Here is a 20,637-nt window from a genome sequence, read left to right as displayed (position 1 = left end):
TCACTGCATCAGCCAGCCGGCCCGGCCCTGCTCGCCAAAACTGAGTTACCCTGGTTACAGCAGTGGAAAATTAAAACAACCCTCGCAGGGTTCAGAGTATTATGGAAATTCAAAAGCTAAGTTCAAATTGTGAATGAGTTATGAGGAGCGGGGCGGTGTGTGTGTGTGTGTGTGTGTGAGTGTGAGTGTGTGTTGTCATATTTGCAGACAGTATAATCACAGGGCAATCAGAGGAAGCTCACACACACACACTCTAACAGCTGACATTACACACCCCTCCACCTGAGGCCTCAGAGGGGGATTCACACCACTCTTACAGGACTCAGTCTGCAGCCCTGATCTCACCTGATCCACGTGTGTCCGTGAAAAGGTGAGAATGTAAACTGTGTGTGTGAATGCATGAGCTGCCTGAGGTGTCTTCAGACTGTTTGCACTCACCCCGTTGGCTCTGCTCATAGCCTGGTAGTAGATGACGTAGCTCTTGGCCGGAGACAGAGGAGGGTTCCAGAAGCCGCCGTAGCTCTTGTTGTCTCCCACCGTGAAGGGCTGGACCACAGTGAGGCTGGACGGGGGCAGCTCGGCGGCGATGTAGTAAGACGAGTCCAGGATGGAGGCGTTTCTGAAGCTGACGGGGGCGGGGAAACACTCGGGGGCTTCGGAGGCGGCGCGGCGGGTCTTTGACTTCCGCTCCTCTTTCACTACGAGCTGGTAGGAGCTGAAACACAAACAGGGAGGACGTTAGGTGAGTTCAACAGCACATGAAAAGGGGCATTTTTCAACCAGAGGAACTTTACCGCTAGATAATCTCCCCCCTAAAAGTAGGGGTAGTACTTTTCAAAGGTCCCAGGACTTTCAGGGGGCGGGGCCTGCAATGCTGAACGTGTCTGATTGGTAGATTAACCTCAGTGTTTTTATTCCTCCCTCCGTCCACAATAACATCACACACATCTGTGATTCTCTTGATTTCTCTTTCTTTCATTAGTTTTTATTTGTTCTATCTTTTTTGTATGTGTGTGTACTTTTCAAAAGAAGAAGCTGTGATTCTCTTGATTTAGCAGCTTGTAACAGTAGTCTTCTCTCAGCCCACCGTGAATGCGTCTCTCCTCCCGGTGTTCCGGTTTTAAAAGTGACCCTGTAAACTGGAGACCTTCAGCTGAACGTGTCAGTGTTTGTGGAGTTTACACAGCTGTTGAAACACAGAGGGAGTTCCTGGGAATGCAAACTAGTTTAGTTTTTATTAAGATTTCAAAATATCCTCATCAGATATTTAATGATGGTCTAAAGACGTTTATGAGGGATGCATCCGGCTGAGAGTCTCCAGTTAACAGGGTCGCCGTTTAAACCAAAACACCGGGCGATCTCTGCGATCACGGCTTTTTGAGTTCAAAAGGATTTTAAAGCCGTGTTGAAACGTCTTTGCTACTCGTGCTTATCTCCTCTCACGTGTTGATTCAGTGAATCCATCTGTGATGAAATATAGCACCATCTAAAACAGACCAGCTGAGTCTCTTCATGCTAACAGGCTAACTGTTGTGTTGCTCAGAATGATACCTGCCTGTCCGTCTGCTTCTATGGTGTCATCTGTGATGAATGGTGTTCCTCTTTGTTTTACTGTCCTCTACTGGTGTTGATTCATGTGTTTCATGTGTTTGATTCAATGTTTTTAACCGCAGGCACAAAATTTTCACTTTTTTTCATGTTTTTCTGCTTTTGGAGCACAATTTCAAATTTGAGGAAAATAATTTTTTTCGACAGGCTCCAGGTCAACTGTTTTGTCAATTTTTTTTTGTCAATTTTTTTTTGTCAATTTTTTTTTTTCAAATGTTATTTTTTGTTCAAATTATTTTTATTTTTTTTCAAAAAAATTTTTTTCAAATTTTTTTTTTCAAAATTTCTTTTTTCAAAAATTTCTTTTTTCAAATTTTCTTTTTTCAAAATTTCTTTTTTCAAATTTTTTTTTTCAAAATTTCTTTTTTCAAATTTTTTTTTTTCAAAATTTTTTTTTTTCAAAATTTTTTTTTTCAATTTTTTTCTTGTTCAAATTTTTTTTTGTCAATCATTTTCAAAAACCATTCCCAGTCATAGTTTTTTCCATCTGTGATGAAATATAGCACCATCTAAAACAGACCAGCTGAGTCTCTTCATGCTAACAGGCTAACTGTTGTGTTGCTCAGAATGATACCTGCCTGTCCGTCTGCTTCTATGGTGTCATCTGTGATGAGTGGCATTCCTCTTTGTGTTACTGCCCTCTACTGGTCTGGTGGTGTAGTGCATTTACTTTTTTTTTCTCCATACGTCACTGGCCTGATTTACACAATCTACCCGGGACTTCAGCCCGTGGTCGAAACACAGACAACAATGGGGGACCAGGAACCTTTTAGTTCAGGGGACAGTAGTTCTGGGGGCTAAAAGACCCCGGGACTCTTGGTGGAAATGCACCTTAAGCAAACTCATATCATCTGTAACCAAACTAAATTAATAGCATGACAGCGTGAGGTTTCCTTTCTGTGACTGCCTTCAAAGTGCTTCATATCCACAGAAATCTGTTACACCTACAGTTCTTAAATGCCATGCAACGAAGACATCTCCAAACTTCTGGAAGCTTAACATCTGCAGAAACTTTTCATTAGCTCGCTGTTCTTTTTGAACACAGAGATCTCCTCAGTCTGTTTTCATAGATTACACGAAACACTAATTCAAGCTGTGATTGGTTCCTGACTGTTATACTTATCTCCATTACTCAATCTCTATGAATCACCTGCTATTAAAAGCTTTAATTTCCAGAGTGCTTCATATCCATTTTGCCAATTAAAGCATTAGCAGAAGAGCGCTGAAAGAATCCTCGCAAAATTGCCAACAACCTTTAAAACGAGTGGAACGAGCTCCGAGGGTCACTTTTTCATAAATGGTGGATCTACTTTGGAGGAAAAACCCAGTTAACTTCCTGACAGAGCGGCAGGAGGATGAGTTCCTGTGCTGAGTCAGGAGCTAAGTATGAAATCAGAACGTGTGTGTGTATGAGTTATAAGAGTGTGTGTGTTCAGGGACGTCCTCCAGCGTCTGTGTCTTCTAACAGGTGTGTTCATGAACGTCATGCTGTCTTGTCTCTGTGTTTGTGTGTGTGTGTGTGTGTGTGTGTGTGTGTGCAGGCTCTCCCATGTGTGTGTTTCCATTCGTCTCTGTGAGAGGCTTCATGAATGGCTGAGGGCTCCTTCAGCGGTCAGGACAAACGCAGCGCCCCGCCGCAATTACCTCCGTCCTCCTCGCCAAGAACTCACTTCACAATTATACGCAATTAGGGAAATGTATGTTTCTGTGAAGGGGGCCGCCGCCAATTATCCCCGCTCCCGTTTGGAAGCTTTTATAAAAGATAATTGCTGATGACCAAAGATGAGTCTTTCTCTCTCTCTCTCTCCGTGTGTCTCTTTTCTCTTCCTGTCTTTCTCCTCAAATATCCATTTCAAACTCGGGGCTCTCGGAGGCCGAGGTCGAGGAGTGAACGGGGGAACGGGGAGTGTGTGTTCTCTAATGTGTTTGGACTTACAGGTGATCCTTTGAGTGCTCACCAGTGAGTCCCTTTGAGCACGAGTGTTTCTGTGCCTTCGTTTAAAAGAGAAAGATTGGACGTTTCAGACTCTCCAAGGTCAGCTTGGGAAATGTAATGTCATAATAGAAACGACACTTTTGTGAATTCTTATTTCTTCAGGGTCTGTTTGAAGATTGGATTTACAGTAAGAGGAAACAAGAAGCATGTCCACCAATATCTCCTTCTCTGTGTGCGCCACCGTGTTTCTGCCACAGAGGTTCATAAGAAATCTCTAAATGTTGTATTTTCACAATCCATAAGTGCAGTCAAGAATAGGAGTACATCATGTCTATCTAGAAACCATGACTTGGAATCTCTAAAAACTATACCATGGAATAAAAACAGACACTAAGTTACTCCAAGCTCAGACAGCTTAGTAGCTGTCTAGCTCAACACGCTCTCTCAGGTTGGACTGTGAATGTTTGTTTGTTTGGGCAGAAACAGGGAGAACATTTCAAACCATACGTATCATTCTTTATTTCACAAACCTCTAACACGGGCTGAAGATATGACCATGGGAGCTCAGGTGGAGAATTGTGTTTGCTCAGACGATACACAGGTACGACTAAACCACTGAGACAAACAGGACTACACAAACACAGTTTACTGTCTGAGGGTCAGACTTCAGAGAAGAGAAGGAAGTTCATGAACTGACTTTAAAGATAAAGTAGAGAGTAACTAGAGCACTGATAGAAATGTAGAGGAGTAAATAGTACAATAACTGTCTTCTGAATGTAGTGGAGTAAAAGAAAAAAGTTCCCCAAAAAATAATATTTAGTATGTCTTATAACCCTCATTCCCAGCTCTTCTGGACATAGCTGACTCTAACTATTCTGCGCTTCTGTAAACTTTATTAGTATTATTTTATTTTATTCTATTTCCTTTCATCTTTATTTTATTGTTTTCTATTTTTATTTAATCTTTATTTTATTTTAATCTATTTTATTTCATTTTATTGTTTTCTATTTTATTTAATATTTATTTTATTTTAAACTATTTTATTTTATTTTATTGTTTTCTATTTTTATTTAATCTTTATTTTATTTTAATCTATTTTATTTAATCTTTGTTTGATCTTTATTTTATTCTTATTTAATTAATCTTTATTCTATTTTATTCTATTTTTACTTATATCTTATTTTATTTCTTCTTCTATTAAAATCTAACTTTCTTACATACTGTTTATAAGAGCTCTGTAATGACCCAATTTCTGATTCTGATTCTGAAGTAAATTCTGATTCTGATTATATGTCATGTGTTTTTGAGTACATGTGTTTTTGAGTACATGTGTTTTTGAGTTCATGTGTTTTTGAGAACATGTGTTTTTGAGTACATGTGTTTTTGAGAACATGTGTTTTTGAGTACATGTGTTTTTGAGTTCATGTGTTTTTGAGTACATGTGTTTTTGAGTACATGTGTTTTTGAGTACATGTGTTTTTGAGTACATGTGTTTTTGAGTTCATGTGTTTTTGAGAACATGTGTTTTTGAGTACATGTGTTTTTGAGTTCATGTGTTTTTGAGTACATGTGTTTTTGAGTTCATGTGTTTTTGAGTACATGTGTTTTTGAGAACATGTGTTTTTGAGTACATGTGTTTTTGAGTACATGTGTTTTTGAGTACATGTGTTATTGAGTACATGTGTTTTTGAGTACATGTGTTTTTGAGTACATGTGTTTTATAATAACATGTATGCAGACTGATGCATTCTTTATTTCCATGTTTACGTGAGTGAATCTGTTGATCTGCTCTTCCAGCTGCCTCTCTGCGTCTCTGTCTTCCTGCACCAACATGTGTATGCATGAATGTAAATGTTAAGTGTCTCAGTCTGAACAGCTGCTCCTCTTAGCTCAGACGTTTTAGTAAACATCCTCATCTAAGCTCCTAAACTTGCGATGCTCTGATCTTTTTGGAGTAAATAAAAACCCAAACAGCTCGAGTCCCGTGAAAACATCCAACCAACAGATGCCTTTTTATGCCTCTTCTCCTGCTCCCCCGCGTACATCTGCTGCCACTTAAAACATGTAAGACTCACACAAAACACACACAGGGGGCTGATCCAGGAGGATCAACACAGGAAGTCATAGTGATTGGAGTGCAGCCCGGTTCACATGAGATGGATTTCCACATGTGGGTGATCAATTCTAAGATATGGTGCAGGATTTACAAAAATTAACACTAAGGCACTGACCCACGCTCACTTTCCACAAATCCATTTCCCAGAGTCCAAATTGAAGTGATATATATTCTCCATGCACTCACGTCGACGCTGTATTTCCCTGAAGGCGACCGCAGAATAATGTTCTCCCCTACACCAATTAAATGGATGAGATCACATGTTCAAAGGGAACTTTTAATTAAAAAACACGCCGGCTGAAAAAAGGAGGAATTAGCTGTGTCCACTTTGGAAGAAAAGCAGAGAGAGAGAGACTGAAACTAGGAAACTTGGGTTTTGTTTTTACATCGTTTCTAACACCTTCATGTTTTCACCTGGAGGTTAACTTCGTGGGGTTTGCATGATCAATACACTGATTCAGGTAGAAGCTCAAAAATGCATTTGATGGCTGCAAAGTCTGCAAAAGCTGCACGTTGTTTTTAACAAAATGCTGCAAGGATGTCAAAGAGCTTCATGCAGGATGTAGGTCATTCATATGTTTAAGTGTAGAGTCCAGAGAATATCAGAAATGGTTTTCCAATAAATGTATTACAAGGCTTTATAAGAGCAATCTGTAAAGACCTCATAGTGCCCTATTACCCCTCTAGAACTCTACGCTCCCAACATGCAGGCTTGCTAGTTGTACCTAAAATCTCTAAAAGTAGTATGGGAGGTAGAACCTTCAGTTATCAGGCCCCTCTCCTTTGGAATCATCTACCAGTCAGGGTCCAGGAGGCAGACACCCTCTCTACTTTTAAGAGTAGGCTTCAAACTTTCCTTTTTGATAAAGCTTATAGTTAGAGCTGGATCAGGCTTGGACCAGCTTTTGTCATGCTGCTATAGGCCTAGACTGCCGGGGGAACTGGCACACTGACACACTGGGATCCTAGCTCACCCTCTTCCCCCCAACCCCCTCATCACTTACTTTAACTCTTCCTGTCCCATTAAAGTTACTAACCATAGACCTTTCTGGAGTCCTTGAGCTCCCTTGTCTCGTAGACGTCCTCCTGCTGCGGACGATCTTGACTCCAGCGGCAACAGCTTCTACTACTCGTCTCATCACTATCACCTCTCTCTCTTACTCCCCTCTATCTGTCTTTCCAGACCCAACTCAGTCGAGGCATGATGGCTGTCTAACATGAGTCTGGTCCTGCTGGAGGTTTCTGCCTGTTAAAGGAAGTTTGTCCTCTCCGCTGTAACTAGCTAAATACTGTGAGGTGTAATGCTCATGATGGATTAAGGTGGGGTCAGACTGAGTCTGATCCTGTCTTGGTGTTGGGTCTCTGTTCATAATTTGACATAGAGTGGTCTAGACCTGCTCTGTTTGTAAAAGAGTCTTGAGATAACGTTTGTTGTGATTTGGCGCTATACAAATAAAGATTGATTGATTGATTGATTGATAAACAGGGGGGAAAGATGTATTTCCTTTATTTAAGCAGGAAACCCACACTGAGGTTAAGAATCTCTTTTAAAGTGTGACCTGGTTGAGATCTGCAGCATGACGCTCCAACAAAGTTACAGACAAACAACACAGACTTCTAAAAGATGACAACATATCATGACTTTCAGAACAGAAGTCATCAGTCAAAGCTTCTACAAGCTGATGCATCTTCCTCCAACGCCTTCAGTCTGCTTTTAAAAACATTCAAAGAGACCGGCTCACTCAGACCCGGGCTCTGCTGCAGCAGGTTCCAGGCTGCAGGAGCAGAGGACCTAGAACACGTTTTACTAAGTTTTGTGACTGGGTCACAGAGCGGAGACTGGAGCTTCCAGTATTTTTTTAAATGAATAAAATCGCATTAATACGAGGGGAGCAAGTTAAGGTTAAAGCCACAAGCAGCGATGAACAGGCCCTTGCACACCTGCCGCCAACGCCTTCAACTTCCTGTTTATGGGAGACGTGTGTTTGATGCACCGCCTGAAAGTCTGCCACGCCCACAATTTTAGTCTGAATCTAATGCCTGTAACAATTTTGAATCGTCAATGTGTCTACTATAGAATGTGCATGGTTTGGACTGAATTGGAGAAAAACCCTCGGCTGAGATCTCAACAGTATGCACCCCGAAATGCACCCCTTTTTAGGCGCCATTTTTCATATTCAAAGCTAGGTGGCGCTCTTCCTGTTGAGTTTCAGATATGGGTGTAAGAGGCTTTTTTGTGCGTCCTGATGCCATGAATATGCATATTCATTTTCATGCATGTAGCTCAAAAAAACCTCTATTGGGAGGGTTTTTTTGAAAATTATAGGGGGCGCTGCTGAGCACATTTTTGAGAATTTTTTTGCAAGACCCAAAAAAACCTCAAATTTTTCGCCAGGCCTGATGAGTGTGTCAAATTTGGCGCGCTTTGGGGCATTTTAAAGCCCCCTAAAAAACCATTTCCTGTTTATGGCAAGACATGTGTGTTTGATGCACCACCTGAAAGTCTGCCACGCCAACAATTTTAGTCTGAATCTAATGCCTGCAACAATTTTGAATCGTCAATGTGTCTGCTATAGAATGTGCATGGTTTGGACTGAAATGGAGAAAAACCCTCGGCTGAGATCTCAACAGTATGCACCCCTATATGCACCCCTATATGCACCCCTATATGCACCCCTATATGCACCCCTATATGCACCCCTTTTTAGGCGCCATTTTTCATATTCAAAGCTAGGTGGCGCTCTTCCTGTTGAGTTTAGGATATGGGTGTAAGAGGCTTTTTTGTGCGTCCTGATGCCATGAATATGCATATTCACTTTCATGCATGTAGCTCAAAAAAAACTCTATGGGGAGGGGTTTTTGAAAATTATAGGGGGCGCTGCTGAGCACATTTTTGAGAATTTTTTTGCAAGACCCAAAAAAACCTCAAATTTTTCGCCAGGCCTGATGAGTGTGTCAAATTTGGCGCGCTTTGGGGCATTTTAAAGCCCCCCAAAAAACCATTTCCTGTTTATGGCAAGACGTGTGTTTGATGCACCACCTGAAAGTCTGCCACGCCCACAATTATAGTCTGAATCTAATGCCTGCAACAATTTTGAATCGTCAATGTGTCTACTATAGAATGTGCATGGTTTGGACTGAATTGGAGAAAAACCCTCGGCTGAGATCTCAACAGTATGCACCCCTATATGCACCCCTATATGCACCCCTATATGCACCCCTATATGCACCCCTATATGCACCCCTTTTTAGGCGCCATTTTTCATATTCAAAGCTAGGTGGCGCTCTTCCTGTTGAGTTTAGGATATGGGTGTAAGAGGCTTTTTTGTGCGTCCTGATGCCATGAATATGCATATTCATTTTCATGCATGTAGCTAAAAAAAAACTCTATGGGGAGGGGTTTTTGAAAATTATAGGGGGCGCTGCTGAGCACATTTTTGAGAATTTTTTTGCAAGACCCAAAAAAAACCTCAAATTTTTCGCCAGGCCTGATGAGTGTGTCAAATTTGGCGCGCTTTGGGGCATTTTAAAGCCCCCCAAAAAACCATTTCCTGTTTATGGCAAGACATGTGTGTTTGATGCACCACCTGAAAGTCTGCCACGCCCACAATTATAGTCTGAATCTAATGCCTGCAACAATTTTGAATTGTCAATGTGTCTACTATAGAATGTGCATGGTTTGAACTGAATTGGAGAAAAACCCTCGGCTGAGATCTCAACAGTATGCACCCCTATATGCACCCCTATATGCACCCCTTTTTAGGCGCCATTTTTCATATTCAAAGCTAGGTGGCGCTCTTCCTGTTGAGTTTAGGATATGGGTGTAAGAGGTTTTTTTGTGCGTCCTGATGCCATGAATATGCATATTCACTTTCATGCATGTAGCTCAAAAAAAAACTCTATGGGGAGGGGTTTTTTGAAAATTTTAGGGGGCGCTGCTGAGCACATTTTTGAGAATTTTTTTGCAAGACCCAAAAAAACTCAATTTTTTCACCAGGCCTGATGAGTGTGTCAAATTTGGCGCGCTTTGGGGCATTTTAAAGCCCCCCCAAAAAACATTTCCTGTTTATGGCAAGACATGTGTGTTTGATGCACCACCTGAAAGTCTGCCACGCCCACAATTTTAGTCTGAATCTAATGCCTGCAACAATTTTGAATCGTCAATGTGTCTACAATAGAATGTGCATGGTTTGGACTGAAATGGAGAAAAACCCTCAGCTGAGATCTCAACAGTATGCACCCCTATATGCACCCCTATATGCACCCCTATATGCACCCCTATATGCACCCCTTTTTAGGCGCCATTTTTCATATTCAAAGCTAGGTGGCGCTCTTCCTGTTGAGTTTCTGATATGGGTGTAAGAGGCTTTTTTGTGCGTCCTGATGCCATGAATATGCATATTCATTTTCATGCATGTAGCTCAAAAAAACCTCTATGGGGAGGCGTTTTTGAAAATTATAGGGGGCGCTGCTGAGCACATTTTTGAGATTTTTTTTGCAAGACCCAAAAAAACTCAAATTTTTCACCAGGCCTGATGAGTGTGTCAAATTTGGCGCGCTTTCGGGCATTTTAAAGCCCCCAAAAAACCATTTCCTGTTTATGGCAAGAAGTGTGTGTTTGATCCACCACCTGAACGTCTGCCACGCCCACAATTTTAGTCTGAACGGTATGCCTATAACTAATTTGAATCGTCAATGTGTCTACTACAAAATGCCTCCTTTTTGAGGGTTTGTATCTGGGATTTATTCACGTGAATAAATGTCTTTATTCTGTTTACCTGACAGATATCAAAAAGGTTTCTCTGAGCATCATCCTGTTTAAATGTGTCACCTTACAGAAGCCGTTCATTTCTTTAAAGGTTGATTTAAAGGTTTGATTCCTGACTCTTAAAGCACTTCATGGCAGCGTATGAATCTGAGCTTGTATCCCAGCCTGAGATCTTTGTACTGGACACCGAGCGTTTCCCTGACTGTCTGCATCCTTTAAATAAATCCACATCTTTATAGAAGTAGACTCTTTCATTTGTCTGGATCCGTTGCATGAGCGTTACAACATGTGGTCCACTTAAAGACCTGAGGGACCCTCTGACATGATGACAACCTGCCGCTCCTCACCGCTCAGAGGAAAGATAATCAGTCCATCATGCTTCTGACATACGGTCACATGTTCGTCCATCATCACATGTTTTCTGTCCATTCCTTTCCTGTCACCTCTCTGCTGAAGAGGAGCTTCCATTAGAGCTCTAAGACTCCAGTGATGGCGTGTTGATTACTGGGGGACAGTCGGGCCTGTCATGTCGCCTCTGCGTCTCCGTGAGGCTGAGACTAAAAGCTTGAAGTGACTGATGGTGAAACGGCTTAAAAGAAAATGAAGCCCATTTCTCTCGCTTCCTTTGCATACAAATTGGACTTATATGTGTGAGTGACTTTAATGGCTTCTAAAGAGACCCCAGAGGAAGGAGAGAGCGGATAACAGAGGGAGGGGAAGAAGGAGAGAGAGGAGGGAAGTGTAGAGGAGTTACCTGATAGGCGCTCCACGGGACTGAGCCGGCTTCAGCAGGATGGTGATGGTGGTCTCGGTCTCGTTCAGCGGGGCCTCGGACTCGTACTCCGGCATCATGGGAGCTGACGGGAGGAGAGAGGAAGACTTTAAAGCTCAAGAGATCAGATCACTATTTATGGAATTTGTTCTCCTTAACAAAACAAGAACTCTTTCAAATCTGCAGGGAAATCAAGGAGAGGAGAGATAGAGCTCCCAGAGTCAGGACATGTACATTCATATGATACAACCGGTAACATCTCAATGCATCTTAACTCTTCATGAGACATTGAACTGAAAGCTTTGCACATTTGATTTCACATGCAAAACCAGGAATGACAAATATCTTTGTATTGTCATTCAGCTGCACAGTAGCTTATTTGAAGCACATTTTTCCAGGTAGCTTTGAGTGAATGTTTGAAGGTGAATAACTCCTAATCTGGGAGGTTTTTAACTGAAACTATCTTTAGGTTCAGGCACAAAAACTACTCTCTGAAGTTAAGGAAACATGGGTGGAATGCAGCTGCTTGCATGTCTTCTAAAGGCTTTGAAAATTCAGTCCTCACAACACCAGAAGGAATGTTTCACTCTGGATCAGGTAGAAGTTGCTTCCTCTCTTCCTCACAGATACAGTCTGCAGGACAAAGAGACTGAAAGACTCATTTTCCCAGCAGCCACTGCCTTTTAAATGACTACTTCAAAGCTTGATCTGTAAGGGAACTGGACTGGTAGAAATTCACCTCTCCTCTGAAAGGCTTCTTCAGAACTGATGTTTTTATATTTCCTCATCCTTAAAACAGAAATTTAAATTCCCACTTGCTGACTGGACTAAAGTGGACTACAAAACATGCAGAAAACAGTCAAAGCTGAGCACAATTCATTAAACACAGCGAATTACAGGATCACAGAGTGTGCAGGTCAATCAAACAATCAATCAATCTTTATTTGTAGAGCGCCAAATCACAACAAAGGTTATCTCAAGATGCTTTTACAAACAGAGGAGGTCTAGACCACTCTATGTCAAATTATGAACAGAGACCCAACACCAAGACATGATCAGACTCAGTCTGACCCCACCTTAATCCATCATGAGCATTGCACCTCTCAGTATTTAGCAAGTTACAGTGGAGAGGACAAACTTCCTTTAACAGGCAGAAACCTCCAGCAGGACCAGACTCATGTTAGACACACATCTGCTGAGACCCTGCAGGTAAACAATGTCACATGGGTTTGCAGACTGTGGCTAACGCTACCAGAGCTAGCACCACCTCTCTTCAGTGTTTCATTTACAATACTGGAGTTTCTTATAAGTCTTATGATCTCATGCATGTTAAAGGGTTTTTGTGTCTCTATCAGATGCTGAGATGTGTAATAAACAGCCTTTACACCGTGTTCCAAATGATTATGCAAGTTGCATTTTTGTGAATATTTTAAAAACTATGTTAACAGTCGTTTTCAAATTTGTCAAGAAGTCAGATAGTGAATATATTTCTTTAACTGTGTGGTTAAAATGATGCTTTTCAAAGTAAGCTGGCTGTATTTATAAATTAATGCAGAATCTGCAGAAATGAGCGTGCCAAATTATTATGCAAGTTTCATTTTGTGAATATTTTAAAAACTATGTTAACAGTCGTTTTCAAATTTGTTAAGAAGTCAGAGAGTGAATATATTTCTTCAACTGTGTCCTTAAATTTGATGCTTTTCTGCTGTATTTTTAAATAAATGCAAAATCTGAAGAAATGAGCGTGCCAAATTATTATGCCAGTTGGTGATAAGAGCAGAGGCTATAACTTGTGAAAATTAAAAACTAGGCAGCATTTTAAACATTCTATTGATTGAAAATAATAATATTTACTACAACTGTATTCAAACTTCAACAAAAACAACAATTTTCTTTACATTTGTTACAAAATAAAACTGTGAAAGTCTTTAAAAGATTTCAAATCTAGAGTGTTTTCCTAACGTCTAATATAACCTCCTCTTCTTCCAGTGAGGGTCAGAGGTCAGAGGTCAGAGGTCAGAGGTCACTGTAAAGTGATTTAGTGAGTGTTTCAAAGACTTGAACAGTTTTATTTTGTACACAAATGTAAAGAAAACTGTTGTTTATGTTGAAGTTTGAATACAGTTGTAGTAAATATTATTATTTTCAATCAATAGAATGTTTAAAAAGGTGCCTAGTTTTTAATTTTCACAAGTTATAGCCTCTGCTCTTATCACCAACTCTCTGCAGATTCTGCATTCATTTAAAAATACAGCAGAAAAAGCATCAATTTAAATTAAATAACAACCGTTAACATAGTTTTTAAAATATTCACAGAAATGCAACTTGCATGATAATTTGGAACACAGTGTATTAGAATGACTCTAGTGCCTTAAACCTTGCAGGTCATTTATAAAGAAGGAGACTAAATCCAACCCGTCTGATTCTTTTGAATCATGAGAAATAAAGAGATTTATTCCCTCTGACGTGAAACAGTCAGACACATAATGAACGTCTCTACAGACAGACGACAGACACAGATCTGTTGTGTCTCTGATCTTTTGTTGAGTCAAGCTTTTTTAAATCACGGCGTCATGTTTTGACGTGATGTTCTCCTCACTTTAACGAGCTTCAACAGATTTTCCATCCCAATCAGGTGTTTAATTCTGGACCTGTCACGCTCTCATATTGGAGTCTCAGTATCACTGTCAATCTGAGTGAATCATCAACACTTCCTGTCCTGATTAGTTTGGCGTTTAGGTTATTAACACGCCTCCAGCCCCTCCTCCTGCGTCCATCCTTCTCCATCCGTTTAATTTAAATCCCTGCGTCCGTCCTCGGCTCCCTGGACGAGGTAATGAAGATTGGGGTTGGCGTGACATTTGGAGGGAGACGTCTCTGTTAGGTTGGAGGTGTTGTTGTTGTTTTTTTCACTCTGAGGAACATGTTAAGTTTTAAAAGATGATGGAGGGACGGAGGCCGGGAGGAAAAGGTCGTGTTAAAATCAGTGTGGGTGAAAAGAGTGATGAGGACGTGATGACAGGTTTAGACTCAGTCTGCACGGACTCTGTGGGTCAGTCTGGATTTAATACTGCTCATATACCGGTTTAAATCACAAACTAACATCAGCACAGGAAGTTAAAGACCCTTGATCCAAGTATGATATGAAAATACACCATCGTATTCCACTAAAAGTCCTGTTGTGAGGTAGTTTCTTAGTGTTTTAATGTGTATATACCATCATGTAACACTGAAAGTCATGTTTTGTTGTAGTTTTGTAGTCTTTTAATGTGTATATACCATCATGTAACACTAAAAGTCCTGTTTTGTTGTAGTTTTGTAGTCTTTTAATGTGTATATACCATCATGTAACACTAAAAGTCCTGTTTTGTTGTAGTTTCTTAGTCTTTTAATGTGTATATACCATCATGTCACACTAAAAGTCCTGTTTTGAGGTAGTTTTGTAGTCTTTTAATGTGTATATACCATCATGTAACACTAAAAGTCCTGTTTTGAGGTAGTTTCTTAGTCTTTTAATGTGTATATACCATCATGTCACACTAAAAGTCATGTTTTGTTGTAGTTTCTTAGTCTTTTAATGTGTATATACCATCATGTAACACTAAAAGTCCTGTTTTGAGGTAGTTTCTTAGTGTTTTAATGTGTATATACCATCCTGTAACACTAAAAGTCATGTTTTGAGGTAGCTTCTTAGTCTTGTAATGTGTATATACCATCATGTAACACTAAAAGTCCTGTTTTGCTGTAGTTTCTTAGTCTTGTAATGTGTATATACCATCATGTAACACTAAAAGTCCTGTTTTGTTGTAGTTTCTTAGTCTTTTAATGTGTATATACCATCATGTCACACTAAAAGTCCCGTTTTGTTGTAGTTTCTTAGTCTTTTAATGTGTATATACCATCATGTAACACTATAAGTCCTGTTTTGAGGTAGTTTTGTAGTCTTTTAATGTGTATATACCATCATGTCACACTAAAAGTCCTGTTTTGAGGTAGTTTTGTAGTCTTTTAATGTGTATATACCATCATGTCACACTAAAAGTCCTGTTTTGTTGTAGTTTCTTAGTGTTTTAATGTGTATATACCATCATGTAACACTAAAAGTCCTGTTTTGAAGTAGTTTTGTAGTCTTTTAATGTGTATATACCATCATGTCACACTAAAAGTCCTGTTTTGAGGTAGTTTTGTAGTCTTTTAATGTGTATATACCACCATCATGTCACACTAAAAGTCCTGTTTTGAGGTAGTTTTGTAGTCTTTTAATGAGTATATACCATCATGTAACACTAAAAGTCCTGTTTTGAGGTAGTTTTGTAGTCTTTTAATGTGTATATACCATCATGTCACACTAAAAGTCATGTTTTGAGGTAGTTTCTTAGTGTTTTAATGTGTATATACCATCATGTAACACTATAAGTCCTGTTTTGAGGTAGTTTTGTAGTCTTTTAATGTGTATATACCATCATGTAACACTAAAAGTCCTGTTTTGTTGTAGTTTTGTAGTCTTTTAATGTGTATATACCATCATGTAACACTAAAAGTCCTGTTTTGAGGTAGTTTTGTAGTCTTTTAATGTGTATATACCATCATGTAACACTAAAAGTCCTGTTTTGAGGTAGTTTTGTAGTCTTTTAATGTGTATATACCATCATGTCACACTAAAAGTCCTGTTTTGTTGTAGTTTCTTAGTGTTTTAATGTGTATATACCATCATGTCACACTAAAAGTCCTGTTTTGAGGTAGTTTTGAAGTCTTTTAATGTGTATATACCATCATGTAACACTAAAAGTCCTGTTTTGTTGTAGTTTCTTAGTGTTTTAATGTGTATATACCATCATGTAACACTAAAAGTCATGTTTTGTTGTAGTTTCTTAGTGTTTTAATGTGTATATACCATCATGTAACACTAAAAGTCCTGTTTTGTTGTAGTTTTGTAGTCTTTTAATGTGTATATACCATCATGTCACACTAAAAGTCCTGTTTTGAGGTAGTTTTGAAGTCTTTTAATGTGTATATACCATCATGTAACACTAAAAGTCCTGTTTTGTTGTAGTTTCTTAGTGTTTTAATGTGTATATACCATCATGTAACACTAAAAGTCATGTTTTGTTGTAGTTTCTTAGTCTTTTAATGTGTATATACCATCATGTCACACTAAAAGTCCTGTTTTGTTCTTGTTTCTTAGTGTTTTAATGTGTATATACCATAGTGTAACACTAAAAGTCCTGTTTTGAGGTAGTTTCTTAGTGTTTTAATGTGTATATACCATAGTGTAACACTAAAAGTCCTGTTTTGAGGTAGTTTCTTAGTGTTTTAATGTGTATATACCATCATGTAACACTAAAAGTCCTGTTTTGAGGTAGTTTTGTAGTCTTTTAATGTGTATATACCATCATGTAACACTAAAAGTCCTGTTTTGAGGTAGTTTTGTAGTCTTTTAATGTGTATATACCATCATGTCACTCTAAAAGTCATGTTTTGCTGTAGTTTTGAAGTCTTTTAATGTGTATATACCATCATGTCACACTAAAAGTCCTGTTTTGAAGTAGTTTCTTAGTCTTTTAATGTGTATATACCATCATGTCACACTAAAAGTCATGTTTTGTTCTTGTTTCTTAGTGTTTTAATGTGCGTTGGCGCTCATAGAAATCCCAAATTCTCCAAACCTCACCAAACTGTGATTGTTTTGCATCTCCAATCTATTAAGGGGTCCAAAACTCACAAAGTGTTTCACATTTCTGAGCAAGAAAAATATATATATGTATGCTAAATAAATAAAAATATACATTAATACAAAATAACTGGATTAAAATGATCAAATAAAATATAATACAATAAGATTAAATCAAATTGAATACATGAAAATAAAATAATAATAAAAAGTCAATTAAATGAATTCAAATGAGATGATTAAATAATCATAATACATTTAAATGAGATAAACCATGCAAGGAGAAGGCTGGAAAAATATCACATCATATAAAGAGTGCTGCTCCTTCCTTGATTTTCATTGGTCGCTGATGGAGAGGTGACATTGACAAGTGTAGCGCTGCTGTGGTTTCATGCAGGTGAAAAAAGGTCTCAAAAAGCACTGTTAGTGGATATAAGCCCTTATTTTATTTAACTTTAATGCATGTGCATTACTGCTGCAGCCGAGAGATTCTAATGAAGACAAATGTAGCATCCTCCTCGTGCCTTCCTCCTTGTTTCCATGTTAATCTGTAAATCTGTTGCAGTGTTTGCATTTGAACGCCTCTTTATTGCTAACTTAACTGCATTATTACAAAAAGAAAACAGATGCTGCTCTTTTATTTCTGCTAACTCGACTTCAAGCCGTGCACATGCAAAAGAATGATGCTAGAGTGGACGCTCGTAGCGACCTCCTAAGATGATGCTGAAGGAGCAAAACAAAGGAGAGAGGGAAGAAGCAGGGAGATTTAAAGAGCATCAGGAGGCTTTTTAAGAATGTAGAATATTCCATCTATCTATTCAGAGTCAGTCACTGTCAATTAAAAACAGAGACGACCAGCAGCTGGAATAAGAAGAGACGTCCTCTTGTTCCATAAAAAGACACAGGGACATTTCACCGTCCTCTCCTGGAGAGCTGATTGTTCCTTCCTGCAGAGCCTCTGACATTTCCCTCAGACAGCAGAGGGTGACATACAGGGAGGGTTATAAATGAAGATGTTCTCCCAGACGGACAAACAAAGAAGCAGACACAGACACAGACATCTGGAGACGAGAGTTACCGGCTATCTTGGTGCTGATGCGGGTGGTGACGGGCGGGCCGAAGCCTTTGTTGGTGGAGGCTTTGAGGGTGAAGAAGTAAGTCGTCCCCGGGTAGAGGCCGACGAACAGGTGGAGGGTCTCGTTCCTCAGCTTGAAGACCCGTCCCCTCTGGGTGGTCAGGTCGGCGCTGGGGTCCAGGGAGCTCAGGGCCTTGTAGGTGATCTGGAGACAGAAAGGAGACAGGTTTTTCATCTGTGCATGTTTTAAATTCACAAAAAGAACACATTGGAGTGGATGATGCGGTCCTCTACATGCTCCGCCGTGCCCTCTTTCATCTGGAAGAACCTGGCACTTTGATTTTTCAAGTGCATTTAACTCCATCCAGCCCATCATACTCAGAGACAAGCTCAAAGAGATAGGAGTGGACCTCTCCTTTGTCTCCTGGGTCACAGATCATCTCACAGAAAGGCCACAGTTTGTCAGGTTGGGGAACTGTGTCATTCCTGTTCACACTGAGTCCTGACACATCCAGAAACACTCAGATGATACTGAGATTGTGGCGTGTGTCCTGAATGGACAGGAATCTGAATACAGGGATCTGACTAAAGCCTTCAAGGACTGGAGTCACAAAAACTGCCTCCTACTGAACTCCTCAAAGACAAAGGAACTGATAGGAGACTCCTGAAGATCCAGGCTCTGATCATCAGCTAGTTAACATTCAAGGTGGTGCCAACCTACAAATATCTAGGTGTACACCTGGACAACAAGTCGGACTGGTCCCTTAACACAGATGCAGTCTACAGGAATGGGCAGAGACACCTCTTTTTCTTAAGGAGGCTCAGATCCTTAGACACCTGCAGGAAGATGCTGCAGATGTTTTATCAGCCTGTGGTGGAAAGTGTGTTCTTCTATGCTGCAGTATAAAACACAAGGATGGGAGGTGACTGGACAAACTAGTGAGAAGAGCTGGCAGTGTGATTGGAACCAGGTTGGACTCAGTGGAGGCTGTGGTGGAGAGATGCACACAGAAGAAGCTAGAGGTCATTCTAAATGACGCAGATCATCCACTTCACAGCTTCTTAGTGGAGCAGAGAAACAGCAGCAGTGGACGGATCATCTCTCTGCAGGACTCAGAGATACAGACAATCATTCATCCCTGCAGACATTAGGCTTCATGACTCTCTAACCAATGGGAGATGAGCTGACAGACACCTGAATTTCCCTTAGGGATAAATAAAGTACATTCTATTGTATTCTATCTGGTTTTTAATTTCATCCTGAGTCCGAACAGATGACGATCTCCACAGTCTGACCCCGGCCTCGCCTCCTCTGTCACAAACAGACCGTCTTTTTATGAAAAGCTCTTCTAAACTTCAGATGAATCAATGTGTGAGTGTGAGCGATGTTGGCTCTCTCCTTCAGGTCTGGGTTTCTCTGCTGGATCTCCACTCCACAAATTGAGCAAATTGACCCGTGGCCACTAAACTAGCCGAGTCCCTTCAATAGTTCCTCCGTTAAGAGGACTGTCAATGTCTGTCGTAATGTTGCTACTGGCGAGTTTCCACACTGCACTGCTGCTGTCGATGTGTGCACACACACATGGACACACACACACACACACACACTCACGGGAGGACAGCTGTCATTGTGAATGACAGTCAGTACAAAGAGTATTGACTGGTGGGAAAAAAAAAACACGTTAATGGCAGTTCAACCCCAAACACACTTCTGCACTTCATCATGAATGTGTGTCAGGGTCTCTGAGTGCGTTTCAGTTTGTCCCTCAGCCTCAAAGCAAGAGAGAAAAAAAAGACTGAATATCTCAAAGTGTGGGCATGAAGGAAGAAAGGAGGTAGAGGAAGGAGAGATGGAAACAAAATCAGACAACATGATTGAAGCAGCGGGGCGCGCGGCGAAGCGTATAAAAATCCTCCACCAACGCAGACCTCCAGCCCTCTGGACCCCGCTTCACGCTTCCTGTCGTTTGTCTTCTGGGTTTGATTTCTGACCCAAATAAGAATAAATAGAGCCGCTAAGCCGACTGCCAACGAGGAATCCCCGAGGGGACGCTTTCCTCTGAAACACCAGCGCTTCAGCCGAGGCTTCAGAAACAGAAGAAATCTGAAATTCAAGCTGGAAATGACCCAAAGACCAAAACATCTCCACACTCATCCAAACACAGGATCCTTCTCCAGCTCTGGATGCCAATGTTTCTGCTTCTGCTCCTTATTTATATGCAACATTGGGAAGGATTTGCAAACTGCCAAATTGCACCGTTATGCAGACGACACAGTGAAATACTCAGCCAACCTTCTGTTCAGTCGAGCCTCTGGTGAACCTCAGGTTGCTTTACCACAGCTTAAAGTCCTACTGCATGGGCTAAAGTTACCTCTGAGGCTCAGAAAACAAACACACATCTACTCTATGAGGGAGTGTGCAGACGTCGTTGACAAAGATGACATTAGAAACTGAAGAAATCTGAAATTTAAGCTGGAAATGACCCGAAGATCAAAACATCTCCACACTCATCCAAACACAGGATCGTTCTCCAGCTCTGGATTCACTGTAAGACGTTATTTCAGGAAGAATATCTCACTGACTGATGAATGTTCAGCACATATTACTTCATAGATGAAAGAAAAAGGAACAAAGCTTTAAAATAAATCAGAAGTTGTCTCTAAGAGAGTCTCCCAATGTTTGCTTCTGCT

At 40.3% G+C, this 20,637-nt stretch overlaps 1 protein-coding gene across 1 annotated transcript in view; it reads right to left on the bottom strand.

Annotated features, from left to right (window-relative positions):
* The window catches only part of LOC117809393 (receptor-type tyrosine-protein phosphatase T-like), a gene marked incomplete at both ends in the record, with an annotated part of 40,894 nt that extends 22,446 nt beyond the window's left edge, over nt 1-18,448 (bottom strand). Inside the window, 5 exons of the mRNA XM_034678954.1 lie at nt 275-345; nt 439-715; nt 11,183-11,285; nt 17,950-18,151; nt 18,306-18,448. Coding sequence (XP_034534845.1) covers nt 275-345; nt 439-715; nt 11,183-11,285; nt 17,950-18,151; nt 18,306-18,448 — 796 coding nt within the window. The remainder of the gene's footprint in view (nt 1-274; nt 346-438; nt 716-11,182; nt 11,286-17,949; nt 18,152-18,305) is intronic.
* Nucleotides 18,449-20,637: the final 2,189 nt, after the last annotated feature.

The sequence above is a fragment of the Notolabrus celidotus genome, unplaced genomic scaffold (assembly GCF_009762535.1).
Source record: "Notolabrus celidotus isolate fNotCel1 unplaced genomic scaffold, fNotCel1.pri scaffold_270_arrow_ctg1, whole genome shotgun sequence".
NCBI lineage: Eukaryota > Metazoa > Chordata > Actinopteri > Labriformes > Labridae > Notolabrus > Notolabrus celidotus.
Note: the sequence above shows the minus strand (reverse complement) of the source record. Positions and strands in the feature narration are given on the sequence as shown.